At 36.1% G+C, this 22,092-nt stretch overlaps 1 protein-coding gene across 2 annotated transcripts in view; it reads left to right on the forward strand.

Annotated features, from left to right (window-relative positions):
- Positions 1–17,488, forward strand: part of LOC148939435 (PAS domain-containing serine/threonine-protein kinase-like) — a 124,662-nt gene extending 107,174 nt beyond the window's left edge. For both annotated transcript variants that reach the window (XM_089106556.1, XM_089106557.1), the window contains 5 exons: positions 825–965; positions 12,142–12,338; positions 13,181–13,452; positions 15,335–15,511; positions 17,224–17,488. In XM_089106556.1, coding sequence (XP_088962682.1) covers positions 825–965; positions 12,142–12,338; positions 13,181–13,452; positions 15,335–15,511; positions 17,224–17,327 — 891 coding nt within the window. In that variant the 3' untranslated portion in view covers positions 17,328–17,488. The remainder of the gene's footprint in view (positions 1–824; positions 966–12,141; positions 12,339–13,180; positions 13,453–15,334; positions 15,512–17,223) is intronic.
- The last annotated feature ends 4,604 nt before the right edge of the window (positions 17,489–22,092 follow it).

The following is a 22,092-nucleotide window of genomic DNA, read 5'->3' on the forward strand; positions in this document are numbered from 1 at the left end:
ATTATTACAAAAATCCCTCAATTTTACCCGGAAAATACTTCGGTCATGCTCACGCACACCCCCAATTGGTAAATGACTCCAGGAGCTCGGCAAAACATGCCGAGCAGAGAACTGTGACCGGGTTGTTTCACACTGCGGCCGCCGAAAAGCATCTGTATTTCTTGTATCATAATTGTGAAGATCCACACCAGTTATAAACATGCCATTAAAACACTCTGAGGTAAAATTATTAATAATATCACACATTAGCATAGATAGATAGAAAAGGAATATACCTGCTAGAGGAAGAATATTCTGTTTCAAATACACATTTCTCACTGAATCCCTCGGTCCATAATTTGCTAAAATCCTAATGGCAGAATTCTGCAAAGCTCTAAGTCGTTTCAGATGGGATTGAAAAGTTGAAGACCATACCGAACAGCAATATAAAAGGTAACAATGGACAAGTGAAAAATGCAAAAGTCTAAGGACAATTTTCGGAGTTAGCTGTGAGTTAGCTGTTCAGTTTTCTTTTGGTATGGCCTTTTTGCGATTTTTGTATAAATTAAATTATTAATGTATCTAACATTAAGTTACATCTACGGTAGATATTTTTTTTATAAGAAGATCGTTTTGCCTTAAATCAAAAATAAGTTTCAATTTACAGGGTATCCAAAAATTGTCCATAGAAATAAAAATTCGTTTAAGCTGAGAAATAGACTCAACTAATAAAGCGGTACCAGTAATATTAGAAATTTCTCTCCTGTGTTTACCTGTTGCTTCATTAATTTGTTCACGAAAAGTGTTAGAAAATTAATTGGTCAATCTATTCCTAAATGTTTTAGGTACAAGTTTTAGACGTGTATGAAAATGAAAAATTTATCCAGATGGTAATGGAGAAGCATGGAAGTGGCATGGACTTATTTGCTTTTATTGAAAACCATCCACATTTAGATGAACCGCTTGCAAGCTATATCTTTAGACAGGTAACTTTATTTTCAGTGTCAAAAGCCTTATTCTCTGTCGTTATATCTTTTTTGTTCTTTTCGTGTTTCGATTTTAATTTTCACCAGTTCATTTTCATTAGCTTCTTTCGCTTCTTGTTCGAGCTCCTCAATTCTCCCTATTGCTGTTGGATGTCAATGTCCATCTTGGCTAATTCTTATACTATTCCTTGATGGAATCCCCTAATTTTCATCGATGTTTCCGCCGCAAGAGTTGATGTCAAACCTTTTGCAACAAGATTTACTTCCCCCAAAAAATTGTCACTTTGTATGCGCTGTGTTTTCTTACTTTTCCTGCTTATGGTGAGTTTCGTTTAGAATTAGTGTAAGTCTCACCGCTTAAGTAAACGCTAAGATTATGTTGAAATTTCATTTGCTTTCTTTTATTGACCCCAAAATTTAACTATTGTGTTATTTGTTATACTGTATCTTTTTTAATCGTAGAGAAAGACGAAAAAAGAGGCCAGAATTTTACCGTTAACCCGAAGTCGACTAATTTTTAAATTCTGAAATCGTACTCGTAATTCAATAAGTTTACAAAAAAACAATCGAAAAAATAATATTAGCATTCTTTCCTTGAGCATGCAAAAGCTGAAGGAGCAGGAAGCCTAGCTCTTGAAATTGCGACTGTGATTTCATATTTAAAGACTTAACAGCATACTACTACTACTACTACTACTACTATAACAACTCACCGCAGCACCAAATCGCCTGAGGCCAACACAGCTACGCACGCTCCTCCTCCATCCCAATCGCTTCAAAGCCTCCCCTTTTACACCCTCCCAGGAAGTTCCCATTTCCTGTTAATCTTTCTTTATGACGTCTTCCCACCCCAGATAAGAACGACCTGCTTTCCGTTTAGCCATAGACGGTATGGCCGAAAAGGACAATCTTTGGCAATCTGTCATCCTTCATCCGCACAAGGTGCCCTAGCCATCTCAATCTTTCTTTCATTATAGCCCTAGAAAGTTGGATTGAACCACATTTTTCGTACAGCCTACTGTTTGAAATACGGTCAGTCAGCCGAGTACCCAGAACAATCCGGAGGCAATCTCTCTGGAAAACATCTAGCAAATCTTCATCCGATTTTCGGAGTGCCCATGCTTTAGAGCCATATTTGACCACTGTCATCACTGTAGCTTCCAATATTCTAATCTTGGTTTGCAGACTTATCTTCCTATTCTTCAAAACTTTTTTTTAACTGTTAAAAAAACATCTTGAGCCTTGGCTATTCTACTTTTAACATCTTCACTGCTCCCACCGTCTTTACTAATAATACTACCAAACAGTGGCGTATCCAGGATTTTGTTTCGGGGGGGGGGGCGTCAGTCTACCTTTTTATAACAGTCATGTGAGCAAGAAAATTATCTAGCAGAGTGCAAGATTTCAGGCGGGGGCAGGGGGTCGGGTAGCTAGGTAAAGAAATTAAAAGTACACACTTTTCATGAGTATTTCTAGTTGTAGACTTTTTTTGTTTGAGAATGGATGACAATATTTTGCCAACAAAGTCAGAATTAAAAAAAAAGTTAGAAGCAGTGAGAGTTTCTATTTTGGGCGAGTAGTTGTTTTGGAACTGCCACGAAGCGGCAGAATTTAGAAAATATAAAATAAAGAAATGTAGTATTCCTTATATTTACCTATGGGACCCTTGTTTTAGAGAACCAAATAAATAAAAAATAATATTATATGAAAGACAATTGCCCAGAATTTGGTTTCGGAGGGGTGGGGCCTAAGTCTACCTATTATAACAGCCATGAAAGCAAGAAATGTATTGATATTAACATTGTTTACAGAGGATAAAGCGCAATTAAAATTTAAAAAACAGAATCAACTGGACTTAGAGAAACGAGCAACGAAAGACGACCTAACCTCTCACAGTAATAGCCGCCGGTCTTTTTTGGCTGCAAACCGATCAAAAACTTGGTCAGCATCGACCTGGATATCGTGGTTCAGGGTCATGTGATATAGTCCGTTCAGACGCTCCTTGCCCGTGGAGCTCCGCAGATAGGTTTTTAATCGCTTAAGACAGCTAAAGCTCCTCTCAGCAGAAGCGGTAGTCACTGGTAGTGTCTGAAAAATCGTCAAAAGCCTTCGAATGCATGGGAAAAATCTTGCATCGCATAACGCAAGAGTCGAAGCAACAGTTGATGGTTTCTCAGACTTTCCGAGCCACTTCTGTTTCTAAAGGACTAACTCATATTCGAGCGCACGTCTACCCCCGTGAAATCCCTCGTAAACAGCAACAGCGTTCATAAATTCATTAATATTTAATGACTCGTTGTTAGCTGGCAAAAGCCTTCCCATTTTGAAAGATGCCTCCTGATGGCGCAAAAATCTTTGATCAAGTTCTTCAATAAGTGAATCAAAGTAAGGCTCGAACAATGACTTGCGATAAAAACCTTGATGGACTCATTATCGTTGATGGACGTTGAGCGGATAGACATTAGAGCAGCCAGAGCCACATTTACCTCTTGTGCAGGCTCATAGGCTTTCTGAAAAATTGTTTCAAAATCATTTTGTTTTGCCTGCAGTAAAGTGTCAATACATATCTTAATATGCTGACAGCACCCAACTAAGTCTAAGTCTTCAGCTTGCAGTGCCTTAGAGACAGAGAGCATTATGGCACTAATAAACTCTAGCATAGCCAACGTGAACATAAAACTAAATTCGGTTGCTGCTGAAATCAATGCATTCGCTTTTGAAATAACTTCTGTATCGCACCGTATGCTACCATCTATTTCCTCAAATACGGAAATAATCGCACAATACAAAGACATAAAAAATAAAATGCATTGGTGACGCTCCACCCATCTCTTTTCGCACAACTTCACACGCTTTCTCACGGGAATAACTGTAAAAACAACAGCGACCGCTTCTACAAACATATTCGTTCTTTTGGTGAAGATAATAAAAATGATATAATCCGCTGTATAGTAGCAAAGGTTGACCTAACAAGTCCTACCCTACTAGTTTTACATAAAGCCAAATTTAAGCTGTGCGATGCACAGTGGGTGTAGATCACATGCGGATTTTTTTCCCTAATTTCTGCCTGTGCACCAGAATAGCAGCCTGACATGTTGCTGGCCCCATCAAAACCAACCCCCACAACGTTTTCCATTTTCAAGCCAATCGCAATGCAGTGGCCGATGATTTGTTCTGCTACTGCAGAGTCGGTGAGATTTCTGCAAACAGAAAACCCGAGAAACCGCTCTTCGAGTAAAGCACGAGTTTCATTGTAGTATATGACTACAAGAAGTAACTGTTCCTTATTGGAAATGTCTGTAGTCTCGTCGGCAAGGATTGAAAATGCTACTGAACTATTCACATCACTCACAATGCTTGGCACGATAATGGACGCGGCACAATCAATCAGGTCGTTTTGAATGATTGGAGATATATACTGCGCATTTTTTGCGCCATTTTTGAAGTGTTCTTTTAGACATTTCTCTCCACTCTCTACCATTAAACGCATAACACCACGAAAAATGCCTTCATTTACGTTAGTTCCGTCGCATAGTTTACTCTCCTCTCCGTGTCCTCGCAGAGGTAACTCATGCCTTCCGCAAAAAAGGACCGTGCGCAGAATTGGTGTTAGAATTTTGGGATTTTTCTTTTTTATTTCAGCCTCTGCACTCGATATAGCAGACACATTGCTCCTAGTTTGTTTTTCATAAACGGAGACAAACCTTTTGGCGCTAATCATTGAATCAAGATGGTAACGAGAGTTCTGATGCGCCCGCATGTCTGAAAGGAAATGCTTGAGTCCTGTGTATGGTTTCGAGACTAGAGAGCCTTGAACCTGATGGCTACCCTTCCCAACAGCTTGACAAGTGAATAAAACGCATTTTGGACAAAAGACACCCATGCACGATGGACTGAAGACCAACCATTCTGGGAAAGTTTGTAACCAAGAGTACTGAAAGGATCGAACTTTTGTTTTTCCCTTTTCGATAAATGCTTTCGAATGAAATGGAAAATTCTGGTTCGGCTTGAAGTGACTTGTTAAAAGATTGTATTTTTCTTCGTCTGAAAGGTTTTTGAGTTGATCTGGTTTTCCGGCATACAAGCCGATATCATGTCGGAGAGTTTGAAAAGACGTTCGAGCCCAAGCTGTTTTTTTCGACGAATGAGAAGCACTAGGGAATGCATATTTATCTCTAGGCAATGGTAAAGGTTTGTGGTAATAAAATTCTCGTTCAAACCATAATGTCCACTTTTTAGGACCCAGGATCTCCAATGTCGAACGCAGTAAACAATACGACCAACTAAAGATAACCTCTCAAGAGGAGAAACCTTGCCTTCGTAAAAAAACGTGGCGTACGCTTTCCATAAGTCAAAGATAAAACTGTGTTCCTTCGCTTCCAATAACACGCTGTTTCAGGTGTGCTGGAGGCACGGAGGCATAGCCGGAGGCACGAAGGGAGGGACATCTGCGATGGTTAGTTATTAGCCCCTTGGTTGGAGCATCATGTAGTGTGACCTTAACAGTAAAGTACCAAGAAAATGCTCTCTACCCGACTGTTCCAAGGCTTCAAAGATTGCCCTTGAATAGTTAAATTACTCATTTTATTACTTATCTCGCTGTTCCTGGACAAACATCAATTTTGGCAATTGAATCATAATCGGAACATTTTTTCTCCCAATTTTACTAATGGTCGCAAAAACTCGTTTTCCTCGTAAAACTCGTAAAAACTGAAAACATTTAACTTTTGTTAATTAAATTATTTGCGTACATGACTTGTTTGGTAGGTCAAAGTTTGCTCACCCCCCCCCTCAAAAGTATTGAATTTTAGAGACACGGCTAAAAATTCTGGAACGGCTCTAAATTATCAATTCACACGGTAAAATTGCCGTTTTTGCGGGATTCTACTTTTTGTTTCTGGAAATACGGGAATATGAAGGTATTTCAACATTAACCTTGCTCATAGTTACACAAGAAATAGAATATAAAATGAATGAACTAGTAATAATCCTATTGTGGGCTCTAGAAAAAGATTAATTTTCAAAAAAGTTTGATCCCACCCAAATAATGATCATTTTTACTGTTCCCTTAAATTGATCATAGCTAAGAAAAAATCTTACGAGAAGATTTCCAAATTTAGATTTGGTCGTCTTCAATCTAAATTGGGAATTGCATTTAATTAGAAGTGACACATGCGTGCTTCAAAACCCACTAAATACAAACTATTGTCAGAATATTAGTAAACTCCTTACCGTCATTGCTGGTTTTTGCAAGCTTTAAGAAATGCTAAATGCTGGGCTAGTGTCGCGTCATTTTATTTCTTTCCTCTAAAGTGACCTTTCTGTTTCAATGCTTTGCTTACACTGGGATTGTAGCACCGTTTGAATGAACTATCGCCTCTTAGTCTGATTCCTTATCGCACTTCCTTCATCGCAGAGAAGCTAGTGCTTATAGCTGCGGGGGTTAAATAGTGAAAAAAATTTCTTGACATCTTGTTTGATTACAGGAGGCGATTGCACGTTTGATGATAAAATAATCATATAAGCTTGCCGGAGAAATGGATAGCCATTTAACAAGAAATGAAAAAGGAACGGGTGTTGCAAATAACTTAGAACCGTGAATATTTTGGAACTTACTATATTGGCACTTAAAAAAAAAAAAGAAAAGAAATTTGGGGGAGGGGCCGGGCCCCACCGGCCCCCCCCTGGATACGCTACTGCTACCAAAGTAAGTGAAGCTGCCCACCTGATCAATCTTTTCGTTACCCAACTTCACCTTTTCATCTTCACTTATTCCTAGCCTTAGTGACTTAGTCTTCTTAATATTAATTTTCGAACCTATTCTAGTATCCTGAAATCGCAAAACCTCTAAAAGGTTTTGCTCACACTTTCATCTAGGATACTTAATCATCAGCATAAATCATCAGTATAATCTAAGTCCAGGAGATTTTTTCCTCCCCATTTGATTCCGTGGTCTCCCATTGCCTTTCCTGTGCTCCTCAAGACAAAGTCCATCAACATCATCAATATAAAGAGGGATAGAACACAACCCTGCTTAACTCCTTATTTAATACAAAACCAGCTGCTAACCTCATTTCCTACCTTAACCGCAGCAGTTTTATTCTCGTACATAGCTCTAATCACTTTAATATATTTGTTTGGTATACCATACATGGATAAGACCTTTGCTAAAGCTTTTCTATTAACAGAAGCGACCGCTTGCTCATAATCTATAAAACTGAGGACAAAAGGTGTTTGAAAACTCAGGCACTTTTCAATTATTAACCTAACGAGTGAAAATTTGGTTGACACATCCTCTACCTTTTCTAAAACCGCACTGTTCTTCTCTTAAAACTTTGTCTACAGCATCTTTCAGTCTAAAAAGTCATATTACTAAGTAATTTGCTACCAGACTAAGACCAGACTAATGCCTCGATAATTACCACACTCACTCTTATCACCTTTCTTATAAAGTGGCTTAATTAAGGTTTTCCTAAAATTGATAAGTGCTTCCCCTTTTTCAAAAATCATATTCATAATCTTCACTAACTTATTTCTAACCTCAGAGCCACCATACTTAAGAAATTATTTACTACACTATCAGCACCTGGAGCCTTATTGTTTGTTAATCCTTTTAGTACTGTCGCTAATTCTTCCTCACAAAACAAATCTTCCTTCACATCCAAGGTATCACAAACTTTTTCATTTTCCTCTATATCTTTTCCTGCAACTCTATCTTGGTTTAGCAAATTCTCAAAATGTTCTGCCCATCTCTCTTTAAGTCCGGATTGACTACTTCCTCTCAATTTATTAACATACCAGTAAAATATTTTATTATTATGTCGTCTAGCTGCATCTTCAAGACCCTCGGCAATTTTATCCACTTTACACCTCCTTAGTTCATATTTTAAAGCTTTCTTTACTTTCTTTACATTCCTTTTGTTTTCGTATGATCTATCACTCAGATAATTCTTGTACAAGCCCCTTCTCCTCTCTATTAAACATAAAGCTTTTTCACTAATATTATTAGCTTCAGTCCTAACTTTCTTCTCTAAGACACCTTCAGCAACTTTATAAATTATTTTTCTAAAATTATTCCAACCATCTTCCACATTGTCAAATTCTAAACTCTCAACTTTAGTATTCAACTGTTCCTGGAAATTTTCTCTCAAATTCTCATCCTGGAGTTTATCAACATCATAACTTCCTGGAAGGTAGTTTACTCTTCCGAAATTTCAGCTTTAAATTAACCCTAGATACTACTAGATGGTGATCTTTACTTTTAACCTCAATAACAGCACTCCTATATACCCTAGTATCTTGTATTGATTCTGCCAGTATTTGGTTTACTATAACATAATCAATAAATGTTGCCGTCTTACCTTCACGTGAATACCATGTTAACTTATGGGCCATTTTATGACCAAACACCATATTGGTTATAACTAGATTGTTATACCTACAAAATTGCAAATTTCTGTATCCATTACTGTTTTCTTTTCCTATACCAAATTTACCTAGGGTAGGATACCATCTATCCCTATTTCTACCGACCTGGGCGTTAAAATGTCCTAGTAAAAACATCATTATTCTACCGGAGAGCCTGTCTATTTGCTCCTGTAACGGTAAGTAAAATTCATCTGAGTCACTAGTATCTCCGTCAGTCCGTTCTACAGGGGCATATACTGATACGCTAGCCTGATTGCAAACTTTTACAGAAATTGGTCTCTGTTTTTTTTCTATCTGTATGATTTTATATTATGATGTTCGAAGCACATGCTCTTTTGTTAATTTTTTATTTTGTTGCCTAAGTTTTTTCTGTTCTTTTTTTTTGTTGTTACATATTTCTATTTTCTCTAACTACTTCCTGCTAGCCTAGTTTAGTTAGATGTCAGATATACAAGTGTTTCTGTCTTCAGGGCTTTGAATAGTTAATAATATCAGGCGTCTAACGTGTTCAAATTTGGGGATGACAGCGTCGTGTAAATAAGTAAGGTGCAGAGCCGTCTTTATAAGTCTGTGTCTCTAAAGATAAATTGCTGTACTCCTAAGAGCTGGTGTTGATTAGATAAAATCTATAAGAAAAAGAAAGTTTTTGAACACGATGTAAGGACCGATATTAAAACTTAAAATGAACAAAAATTAACTGAATGAAGAAATGAAATCCGAAACGAACAAAAATTACCACAAAAAGTATGGTGGGGCCACCCTCTTAAGACCCTTGGGGGAAGCGGAGGGGCTGATAATTCCCTGTTAAATCCTTTTGTACACAGGAATCAATACAGGAGCCCTTCTAGTCGGAGTACACGACTCAGGAAATTATAAAACTAGGGGGAGGATTAAGGTGGCTTGGGTCCCAGAGCCCTGCAATTATGTCGACCAAAATGTTCGTTCCATCATTATTCCAACTAGATATGCCATGTTGGTTTTCTGCTAGGATTGATCTACGCAGCCTTTGTTTTAAAATCGGCTGCTTGCATTATTTTGTGCCCTTTCCCTATCCATATTATGTTGCTTTTGAAAATACATTTTGCAATTTTTGACCATTCTGAATAAATTTTCATGCGATGCCATAGTTTTCTTTTGAGGCACCTGAGGGTCCAAATGACATTCAAAGGGTTGTTCGGTTTTCATTTTTACTTAGAAAAGGGCCCTATGTCTAAGAAATTGCGGAGGAATGAGTTCGCTCGTAACTTTTTACGATCCCCTGTTAAATATGATGAGGCCTGATGTTCTCTTCTTCTCTTGTTCATGCAGCAGAACCAGGCGTTTTTCCACCTCGCCTGGCATCTGAAATCCGGAGGTTTTTTGGGAATTTGTTTAACCGTAGATTCACGATGGAAAAAAATTGTTTAAGATGACGCCTGGAGTATAAAAGTAATAAAATTAGCAAATGGGAGATACGTTGCTCTTTTTGTTAATCATGGTAGGAGAAATTTAACAGATCTAAAAGAAGTTCAGACAAACTGAAAAAAAACAGTCCACTTGTCTGTAAAAGAGGTTACTTGGCATGTCAAAAGCTTTACTGCGGTCTTTTTTAGTAAAAGTGGGTGTAACAGACTGTTTTTAATGATGTTTATTCTTATGAAAACCCTTTCTTTCTTGAAGAATAATATAAAAATAACAAAACTGGATGAAGACGGAGGGGGGGGGGCTGTTCCAGCCCATCTAAGAACATTCGAACTGGTTGTTGCAATGCCAAATGCGCCTTTTCATGGCACGTTTGATTCTTGTTTCTAATATTCCATCCTTGCATTATGAATATTACGCAGTTTTGCAGGCTGAAAGACTATTTCACCCGTGTCTAGATTAACTATAATTCTTTCTTACTGTAAAAATTGGGATGAGAATAGTCTGGACTCAACCAAAATGTTCTAGTGCATCTAGCTAAAAGACTGCCCGACGCAATATAGTGTAGGGCAGCGATAGAATGTTAAACGTGTGTGATAGAATGTTAAATGTTAAACATCATTCTATCCCCCTAGAAGCATCATGGTTGCAGCGATAGCTGTAACCTAGTAAAGAACGATATCCAGTACATAATAAGCGAAAATTTAAAGATGCGTCTTAAAATCTTTGACATGAATTAACAAGAATTGGTCCAAAGATTAGCAAAAGATTCTTCTACGTAATAGATGCAATTTCTAGAAATATCGCAAAAAAGACAGCATCCATTATCTCTTCCCAAGACTTAAAAAAAAGAAAAAAAAATCCCCCCAACCTATTTTTGACATACTGAAGAGCCTCAACCTTACCGCATCATATAAGTTGAAAATAGCTTAAAGTTACTCGCAATGCCACAAGAAATTCGTTCTTGGGTCAAATGTTTAGAAGAAGAAGAAGATAGGTACTGTAACATTGAAAAGAATTAGTTATTGCTTGGTCACAGAAGGAACTGCTCCCGCCTTATAAACCGTATATTGCTCTCCTTTAGGACTTAAATAATGTCAAAAGCCTGAAGTCCTTTAATCCTAGGAGATACATCGTCCCAAAAAAAAAAAAATAAAAAAAAAGTTCAGCTGTCATATGTAACTCGGTTTTCTACTTTTTCATCTCAACGAAAAATCTAACAAGTTTTTTTGTGGGTTTTTTTTCGTATATAAGGGTATTGCATGCTGAGTAGGGTGCAGAAGTGGGGTCACCAAAAGAATTAAGGATAAGTTTTAGATATCTTCAAGAAGTGTTTTGTAGGGATAAGTTTAGGCATAAAGCTTGGTGATTAGATACAAACACTAATCTTTATGAACTAGTACGGAAATCGTATAGTTTGCCTTACGTGACTTGGGCATGTGCTTCAGACGGACAAAGATGATATCCCTAGAGTAATTCTGCTAAATGTGGATTACCACAAGGGGATAAGGGCAATGCTGGAACCCCCAAATTAACTTAGTATAATTGCCTGTGTCGGTAATTTTCAGCAAATCACTAGCCTAATCTTCAGTTCAAAAAACAATCGTGTGATGCTTTGCTATGGGTACCTGAAGCCAAGCGAGAATTTCCCAATGTACAGTGAATAGGTTTCATGAAAACTGCGACGAATTTTATGCGGTTGTTTTGCTGAGTACCCTGTTTTGTCTCACGGATGAAACTTTCGACTTGAAACTTTGAGTTGTGTTTTGCTTCTTTTTTTTGTGTTTGTGGGGGGGGGGGGGGTGGAGTCGAGAAGGGTGATTAAGGGGGTAATGATTTACGGTTCTAGTTATTTTCTTCCGTTCATTAATTACTAGAAGCTAAGCCTGCCAGACTTTGGGTCTATCGCCCATCCTCACAAGAGTATACACTACGGGTTTTCTTCTTCTTCTTTTTATGTCTGTCGTTCGACAAGCTCTGTTGCTAGTGAGACCATAAAGTTGACTTAAAATTTTGGTTTTAAAGCCAAAATTTGGTTTTAAAGCCAAAATTATGCCAAGCTATTGCCAAAGCAATAGGTTTAAACGGTATAATGTTCATGAGTTTACCGGCCTCGGGTGGTTTACCACTGTGGCGCGTTTGTTCTGTATTTATGCTGGTCTTTCTGTCGTTTTTTGTTATTATTAATTTCTTCGTCAAATTTTTTTCAGCGTTGAATCGCATAGGCGTATTCTGTTTTAATTCTCTTTCTTTTGAACTCTATAGGATTACTAGTGTAAGGGATATCAAATTATTGTTGATCTATTATGTACTATTCACTAGATGAAATTTCCCTTTTTATTTCTAGATTGTTTCCGCTGTTGAATATATCCACAATCACTCCATAATTCATCGTGACATAAAAGATGAAAACATAATAATAGATGAGAATTTCCACGTGAAATTAATCGATTTTGGCTCGGCTGCAAAAATGGAAGGGAAATTGTTCAATGTCTTCTGTGGAACTATTGAGTACTGTAGTCCGGAAGTACTTGAGGGAAATCCGTAAGTTTATTAACGAATCTTGTTTAAGGGTGTGCCTTCCCTCATGGGGGGGGGGGGGGTAAAAATCCTCCCGAAAAATATCCAGAGACCACGGGGAAAATGAGTAATAGAATAAAGAAAAACGCTTGAAAGTGCAGAGGAATGGGAATTTATCGTTATGCTAAAATTGGAGGGCATCTCTGTCTGTTTCTCTCTGTCTCTCTCTCTCTCTCTCTCTCTATCTCTCTCTCTCTCTCTCTCTCTCTCTCTCTCTCTCTCTCTCTCTCTCTCTCTCTCTCTCTCTCTCTCTCTCTCTCTCTCTCTCTCTCTCTCTCTCTCTCTCTCTCTCTCTCTCTCTCTCTCTCTCTCTCTCTCTCTCTCTCTCTCTCTCTCTCTCTCTCTCTCTCTCTCTCTCTCTCTCTCTCTCTCTCTCTCTCTCTCTCTCTCTCTCTCTCTCTCTCTCTCTCTCTCTCTCTCTCTCTCTCTCTCTCTCTCTCTCTCTCTCTCTCTCTCTCTCTCTCTCTCTCTCTCTCTCTCTCTCTCTCTCTCTCTGTCTCTCTTCTAAATCAAATTTTATTTCATTTTAAACAATTTTATTCTGTAGGGTTCACTAATAATCGGAAACTTCGTATTAATGCAATCATAGCTTCACCGTATATCGTAAATAGTTGAACTGAAATGAAAGTTCCCGTTTCTGTTTTTTTTTTTAAGCCATGAATTTGGTAGAGAAAATACTTCGTAAAATGTACACAAAATTGGATCTGATGGAAGAAAGCTAATTGTATATTTGGAATTAAGTCATTAGGCTTTTCTAGTATCAAAATATTTCTCAAATGTGTTGTTTATAATTTGTAATTTTACAGATATCGAGGACCTGAATTGGAAATTTGGTCCCTTGGAGTCACTCTTTATATTTTGATTTATGAAGAGAATCCTTTCAAAAATGTAGAAGAGACGATTCGAGCAGATTACGACCCGCCCTTTGATGTCTCCGACTTGTTAAATGATTTGCTTTTAGGAATGTTAGAGAAAAACCCGAAAGAGCGATGCTCGATGGAGCAGGTTGTCAATCACGATTGGCTGCGCTTGGATGTAAATCCATCTGATTACAATTTCTTTGACATGATTACGGAACGTAGGTATTTTTATTTTTCAGTACATATTAGGGGAAACCATGGCCCGGGTCTTCATTTTAGTGTTTCGGTACTTGTTTGATTGCCACGTGTCTGACCGTGAGTGAAGTAGGAAGAAATGGATTTTTTAAGTTCGCGGAGGGGGTAAAGAGTCAAGCTTTAAATAGATTAGGATGGAGGAGAAACGTGCGCAGCTATGATGACTTGGTGCAGCGAGTCGCTAGTAGTAGTAGTAATTTAATTTATTCGAAGTAAGTATTTGGACAACATGGAATGGAATTTCAAGATTCATAGACTTGCCCTTGTCGCATCAGTGCCCAAAGATTGCGGGTGTGCTTCAGAAGCTAATTACCATTAGTAATAACCAGTCATTTGTTATTATCTTCTTGTCAAAAATTAAAAATAACCAAAAAGTTTGCCCATTCTCATCAATGTTAGAGTTGGTATGCAAACCCACCCTCCCTCAAGGATAGAGTGTCATTTGTGCTTTATTGAAAAACAATATACGTCTTGAACAGTACTGTTTTCCAAAACATTTCAATATCAAAGTAGTAATCAAATTTCCATGAAAAACAACAAGTTCTTAAGAGAAATATATTTACGATAATCAGTTTCATTTTTCAATGTTAAAAAGGCACTTTTTCGTCACTATCTTTTCTTTTCGCCTTAAAAATTACCGCCTCCTACTATAGGCTCTAGTCTCACTTGACTTTTATTCAAAACGATGTGTAATCAGTTTAGTTTTGCTATCAGAGGCAACGTGCTAAGTCGCTAACTAAATAAAACCTCTAAGCCAAATTGGCAAACTTTGAAACAATCTGTTGAGTTTTCAGTATAGTACAAATGACCCTCTAGTCTTTAAATGGGTTGGAGGGTACTTAAGGTTTTCCTGAAACCTGGCTATTTTAGGTATTTCGAATTAAATGTTAAAATCATTAATGTATAAATTAAAATAAAAACAACCAGTAAAAAAACATGACAGAAAACAAATAATTGGTTAGAAAATTGCATTGTATGTTAAGGTGGCTGTGTTCGTTTTCGGGCTTTCCGAAGAACTGAACCAAAGACTACGTATCTACTGTAATGAAAATCAAACACTATTTCTGTGTTATGTACTTAATCTGTTTTTATGTTGAACTTCTGTATTGATCTGTTAACCTTAGATTTTTAACCGCCTCCTTCAGACACCCTTCAAAACCAACTTTGGCGGAAAATTTGCGCTTAGTTTGTTTTGATTCATGATTGCCATATTGCGACACTAACCAAAATGAGTGGGAAGCAGAGCATTGCGTTGCTGAATGGGGTCAGAGGCGGAGTCTACCCACCTTTAACCGAAACCCGGTATAGCTCCTCCAACTTTTTGTCAAAATGTAGAGCCTTTTATTTTATTCCGTATATTTATATAGTTTTGGGCCGTTACCCCATGAGTTGCGCTTATTATGCCATTCCTATTGGCAGGATTTGAATCTTCAAACTTTTCTAATTAGACTGATTATCTCGAAATTTTGATCTGATCCCTTGTGGGGCTGTCCAGAGTATGTTTGGCATTGGAAGAGCGTCATACTGCCCTTCAATCGGTTTTGGCTCTTTAAGAGGATGATAGAACTTAGACTTTGCAATTGCCAGAGCCCTTCTTCAGCTTTCTTCGACTACCTATTCCATATGATGAACCCTAGAAAATATAATAATAATACATGGGGGATCTATCACTCTTTACGAAGTCAACGCTCAAGTTGACCGCAGTCTTATAGAAAAGGTATGTAAAGAAAAAGTCTGCAGTTGAGAAAGGTAATGTAAATTTTGCATCAATTGGAAGGCTCCATTAAAAATATTTTCATTTGATTTTCCGAATCAATATTTAATTGTAAATTGTATTTATTGCAGTTGATGGAACTTTATCGAAGTATTATAAAGAAGATGACGAAGAGGATGCCGACTCATCTAGTGGTCATCATTCGGTTTCCGAAAGCTCAAGTATAACAGCTCTAGCAACTTCAACACCGTTTAGGGCAACTAAAGGCCCTCGGACTTTTTCCGATGATTCACTGCTAGAACCTCGTGGTAAGTCAAATCTTAGCTGAATTTTAATGAAGTTTGAATCAAAATATTCTTTAGTTTGCTTAAAATTTAATTATAATCTTTTTGTATTTAAGATAAGAATTTGATTAAACATTGACCTACAGGCTAAGTTGAAAATAAGATTGGCTTTCGTAGTATTATTTTTGACATCCGTGATAAACAGAAACTGAATTTGATAAATAAATTGAAATACATGAATAATAAAACATATAAAATTAGAATACTCGGAATACGTTTGTAATACTTTTGTAATATGTAAATAAACAAATAAAATCTAAGGAAAATTTTAGGACAGTTAAACAAAATATTTAAAAAAATGCAAATTTCAGCTAAAACAGGGGGATTTTTTTTTGTATTCCGTAAAATGCATCCTTGGATTAGGCTGTGTATCTAAACTTAGATCTACTTAGCTCCCTTTATTTGCTAGAAGACGTAGACGTGACCTCATTTTCCAATGCCCAAAATTCACACCTGACTACTTTCATCAAGATAGAACGTGTTTCTTCTTGCTTCTGCATACTAAGCATAAAATGTATTTCTTCTTAGAAGCATATAGAATGTGTTTTTTCCCAAAATTCACACCTGACTACTGTTATAAACTTAGAACATGTTTCTTCTTACTTCTTCTTACTAAATATAGAATGTATTTCTTCTTAGAAACACATAGAACATGTTTATTCCCGAAATTCACATTTTGCTATTCTTATAAACATAGAACGTGTTTCTTCTTACTTCTTCTTACTAAACATAGAATGCATTTCTTCTTAGAAACACATAGAATGTGTTTATTGTTTATTTCTGAAATTCATACCTGGCTACTTTTATAAACACAGAAGGTGATTCTTTTTACTTCTTCTTACTAAACATAGAATGTTTCCTTTATAGTTCTTAATTCTTTGTCTACTTTGAAGGTTTGTGTTTTAACGAGTGCAGCAGGTGCTTTGCTTGTGCACTTTAAAATACAAGTTGTGCAAGAGTTTGATAGTAGATGCCCGTCAAAAATACTTTTCCTTTTTTTTCTGCGTTTTACTTCATTCCTTCTGCCTGAGGCTTCTTGTATGAGAAGAAAATTCAGGGGCATGAACATAGTAGGATAAAATTTATTTTAGCACCGCAAAAATGTCAACAGTAGCAAAAAAATGAACAAACACAGATCAAATGAATTATATGCGAAAAAAAACCGTAAGAATCCAAAAAAAATAGACAGAAACATTTATAAGAAATTTCAACGAACTGGACTATTGTAAAAATTGCTACTGATTAGAAACAAATCTTTCCTGTATCTGTTTTGACTGAACGAGTTCTATTGTTCGGGATGGGCATTTACTTTCATTTGGAAGACCTTCTTTTGGGTTAATAGTTGCTTTTAAAAACATTATCTAATTTGAAAATGATGCAAGACTTCGAAGATCATTTATCGTTGCCAAAATGAGGAAACAAATTCTCTCTTCGACCCTGTTAAGTCTTTAAACCGAATATATTTGGAGAATAGACACAGATTAGGTGACTTGTCCCTAATACTGTTAAATGAGATAGAAGGGGTCGGGAGTTTAAAATAAAAAAATCCCATAAATCGTTGCTTTGTTTCATTTGCTAGGGTGTTTGTGCAGCTTTGTACACTTGTCTTTTATACTGCTCGATTTTGATGGATATAAATAAATAATTAAGTAATATTAAATAAGGAAATATTTTAGGCTCAAGAAATCGTACATCAAACGCCTTAGATCTGACCACCAGCTTGGAAGCAAGTTTTCATATTGATAGTGAAGGTACGACAGCTGACGATTCCAAGAACTGAAGAATCTGATGAAGAGTCAATGCTACCCTACCCGTCGAATAAATAAGTCGACGGTAATACAATGTCGTGAATTTCTTTTTACTTTTACTCAGTGACGCGTTTTTTAGCCTATTAGCTTTTGTAAGACGCCAATCTTTTTAACAAATAAATCTAGAATTATATGGTTTTGTTATAACCTAGATGCTCTATCCAAAATCAAAGGGTTTGTCTCATATCTCCATGATTTTGTCGTAAAGGAAGTAAGGGGTTTTGACTTCCAATAGGACTTAGGTTTTTTTTTCTTTTTCTTTTTTTAAGAATGAGTGAAGTGTTTCATTACTGAATACGTCTCTTCTCATTTTAAATACTCCCCTACATCCTCTGAAGTAAGCACGTCTCTGCAACAATGAACAGTGGATTAAAACTTACTTGGGGACTTTTTGGAGTATAGAAGCTCATTTCCTTTTTTTACTGCTACTACTACTACTAACAACTCACCGCAGCACCAGGCGCCTGAGGCCAACACAGCTACGCACGCTCCTCCTCCATCCCAATCTATATAAAGCCTACCTCTTTACACCCTCCCAGGAAGTACGAATTTTAGTTAAAGATTTCCTTACGACATCCTCCTACCCCAGACGAGGACAACCTGCTTTCCGTATAGCCCTAAACGGTTGTCCCAAAAGGACAATCTTCGGTAATCTGTCATCCTTCATCCGCAGAAAGTGCCCTAGCCATCACAACCTTTCTTTCATTATAGCCCTAGAAAATGGGATTGAACCATATTTTTCGTACAGCCTTCTGTTTGAAATATGGTCAGTCAGTCGGGTACCCAGAACAATCCGTAGGCAATTTCTCTGGAAAACATCTAGCAAATTTTCATCCGCTTTTCGAAGAACCCATGCTTCAGGGCCATGTTTGACCACTGTCATCAGTTCAAACTCTCCTGCCCTAAGGCTGTGTATGCCAATACTGGCTTTGTGCAGTTTGTCTCGGGCGGTTGTGTGCTGCGACAAGTCATCATTAATGAGATCTAAAGTGTTTACAAGTGATGAAAACGGTTTAGAAGTAACCTAAAGCGTTATAAATAACCTAAAGTGCTTATAAGCGATCTAAAGCGTTTAGAAGTAATATAAATGCTTCTGAGCAATCTAAAGAATATATAAGCCACAAAAAGGTTTAAGAAATGAACCAAACTTTTATTAAATAAATAAAGTTCTTATGAGGGATTTAAAGCTTTTATAAGTGAACTAAATCGTTATAAAAGATCTAAACTGCTTATGAGCGATCTAAAGCGTTTTTAAGTGATATAAAGCGTCATAAAAGATCTTAAGCGCTTATGAGCTATCTAAAGCGGCTTATAAGGTACTTAATGCGTTTATGGGTGATATAAAGGGTTTAAAAGTGACATGAAGCTTTATAAATGACCTAAAAAGCTTATGGAAGATCTAAAGCATTTAGAAAGAATATAAAGGGTTTAAAAGTGACGTAAAGCCTTATACAAGACCTAAAATGCTAAAGACCTAAAATATTTATGAGCGATCTGAAGCATTTATTAGTGATATAAAGGGATTAGAAGTAACTTAAAGCGTTTTGAAAGACCTAAAGTTCCTATGAGCAATCTAAACAATTTATGAGTGATATAAAGGGTTTAGAAGTGACCTAAGGAATTATAAGACAAGTAAAACGCTTATGAGTGATTTAAAACGTTTATAAGCGATATAACAGGTTTAGAAGTGACCTAAAGTGTTTTAAAATACCTAAAGGACTTTTGAAGATCTAAAGTGTTTATAAATGACATGAACGGTTTAGAAGTAACTTAAAGCCTTATAAAACACCTTATAAGTGCTTATTAGAGATCTGAAGCGTATAAAAGTTATATGAAGGGTTTAGAAATGACCGAAAGCGTTATAAATGATCTAAAGTGCTTATGAGCGATCGAAAAGTTTATAAGTTATATAAATGGTTTTGTAGTGATCTAAACCATTATAAAAGACTTAAAATGCTATGAGCAATCTAAAACGTTTATGAAGTGATATAAAATGCTTAGAAGCTTATGGGGTATCTAAAGCGTTTAGAAGGAATATATACGGTTTAAAAGTGATGTAAAGACCTCATAAGTGCTCATGAGCAATGTAAAGCGTGTATAAAGGATACAGAGGGTTTAGAAGTAACCTAAAGCTTTATAAAGAGCTAAAGTGCTTCTGAGCAATCTAAAGCATTTATAAGCCATAAAAAGGATTTAGAAGTGACCTAAACTTTTATTAAATACATAAAGTTCTTATGAGCGATTTAAAAGCGTTTATAAGTGAACTAAAGCATTATAGCGTTATAGCTTATATGTTATAGTGCATAAGTGCTTATGAGCTATCTAAAGCTTTTATAAGTGATAATAAGCGTTATAAAAGACCTAAAGCGCTTATGAGCTATCTAAAGCTGCTTATAAGGTACCTAATGCTTTTATACGTGATATAAAGGGTTTGAAAGTGACCTAAAGCACTATAAAAGACCTAAAAAGCTTATGAGCGATTTAAAGCATCCATAAGTGTTGAAAGGGTTTAGAAGTGACTTATAGTGTTATAAAGGACCTAAAACGCTTATGAATATACTAAAGCGTTTACAAGTGCTATAAATCGTGTAGAAATGACCTAAAGCGTTATAAAAGCTTAAAAATGCTTATAAGCCATCGAAATGCTTTATAACCAATTTGAAGAGTTTAGAAGTGACCTAAAACGTTACGAAAGTCCTAAAAATCTTATGAGTAATCTAAAGTGTTTATGAGCGATATAAAGAATTTAGAAGCAACCTGAAGAATTATAAGACATCTAAAGTGCTTATGAGTAATTTAGACCGTTTTTAAGCGATTTTATGTGTTTCGAAATGACTTAGAGTTATAAAGGACCTAAAGTGCTTATCAGCAATTTAAAGCGTTTATAAGTTACTTAAAGGGTATATAAGTGGCCAATAAATTTTAATGATCTAAGGCGTTTATAAGTGATATAAAGGGATTAGAAGTGACCTGAAGCGTTAAGAAAGACCTGAAGTTCTTATGAGCAATCTAAAGTGTTTATGTGTGATATAAAGAATTTAGAAATGACCTAAAGAATCATAACACACCTAAAGTGCTTATTAGTGATATAAACTGTTTATAAGTGATTTAATGGGTTAAGAAATGACTTAAAGCGTTATAAAGGACCTAAAATGCTTATGAACGATCTAAAGCGTTTATAAGTTATATAAAGCGTTATAAAAGACCTAAAGCGCTTATGAGCTATCTAAAGTTGCTTATTTAGTACTTAAAGCGTTTATAATAAAGCGGTTAGATAATAAGTTACCTAAAGCGGTGATACAAAGGGTTTAGAAGTCACCTAAAGCACTATAAAAGACCTAAAAAGCTTATGGGGGTTCTAAAGTATTTAGAAGAAATACAAAGGGTTTAAAAGGGACGTAAAGCGTTATACAAGGCCTAAAATGCTTATGAGTGATCTAACGCTTTTATAATTGTATAAAGGGATTAGAAATGACTGAGTAAAGTGCTTATGAGTAATGTGAGTAAAGTGCTTATGAGGGTATCTAAAGCTTTTCGAAGGAATATAAAGGGTTTGAACGTAAAGACCTTATAAGTGCTTATGAGTGATGTATAGCGTGTATAAGTGATATTAAGCGTTTAGAAGTAACCTAAAGCGTTACAAAAGACGTAAAATGCTTATGAGCAATCTAAAGAATTCATAAGCCATAAAAAGATATCAGAAGTGACCGAGACTTTTATTAAATAAATAAAGTTCTTATGAGGGATTTAAAACGTTTATAAGTGAAATAAATCGTTATAAAAGACCTAAAGTGCTTATGAGCGGTCTAAAGCGTATATAAGTGCAATATAACTGGGTTTAGAAGCAACTTAAAGCGTTAAAAAAGACCTAAATTGCTTAAGGCTGATCTAAAGCGTCTATAAGTGAAATAAAGGGTTTAGAAGTGACCTAAAACATTATTCAAAACTTAAACTATTTAGGTGTGATCTAAGGAGTGTATAAGTGGTAAAAAGGGATTAGAAGTTACCTAAAGCGTTAGGAAAGACTTAAAGTTCTTATCAGCAATCTAAAGCGTTAATGACTTATATAAAGGGCTTAGAAGCAACCTAAAGAATTATAAGAGACGTAAAGTGCTTATGAGTCATTTAAAACGTTTATAAGCGATATAATAGATTTAAAAGTGACCTAAAGCATTTAAAAATACCTAAAGTGCTTATTAGAGATCTAAAGTGTTTATAAGTGATAAAAACGGTTTAAAAATAAACTAAAGCGTTATAAATAACCTAAAGTGCTTAAAAGCGGTCTAAAGCGTTTAGAAGGAATATAAAGGGTTTAAAAGTGACGTAAAGACCCAATAAGTGCTTACGAGCGATGTATAGCGTTTATAAGTGATATAAAGTGTTTAGAAGTATTCTAAAGCGTTACAAAAGACGTAAAATGCTTATGAGCAATCTAAAGAATTTATAAGCCATAAAAAGGTTTTAAAAGTGACCCAAACTCTTATTAAATAAATAAAGTTCTTATGAGGGATTTAAAGGTCTAAACCTTACTCATCCTTCTAATCACCTAGGAGAAAACAGTATATTCAACCCGATAATCCGAAAATTAAGTCCAACATACAGCAAACTCAGCATTAATAAGTATAAGTCATTGTCCCAAAACCAAGCCATAGCACCATAAGTCTACCAAATTTTATTATTCCCCAGGTAATCACCACATGTCCGGGTTCGTCAGATGAAAACTCATTGCCTATGTAG

The sequence above is a fragment of the Artemia sp. Qi Xiang Cuo genome, chromosome 21 (assembly GCF_049724085.1).
Source record: "Artemia sp. Qi Xiang Cuo chromosome 21, ASM4972408v1, whole genome shotgun sequence".
Taxonomy (NCBI): Eukaryota; Metazoa; Arthropoda; class Branchiopoda; order Anostraca; family Artemiidae; genus Artemia; species Artemia sp. Qi Xiang Cuo.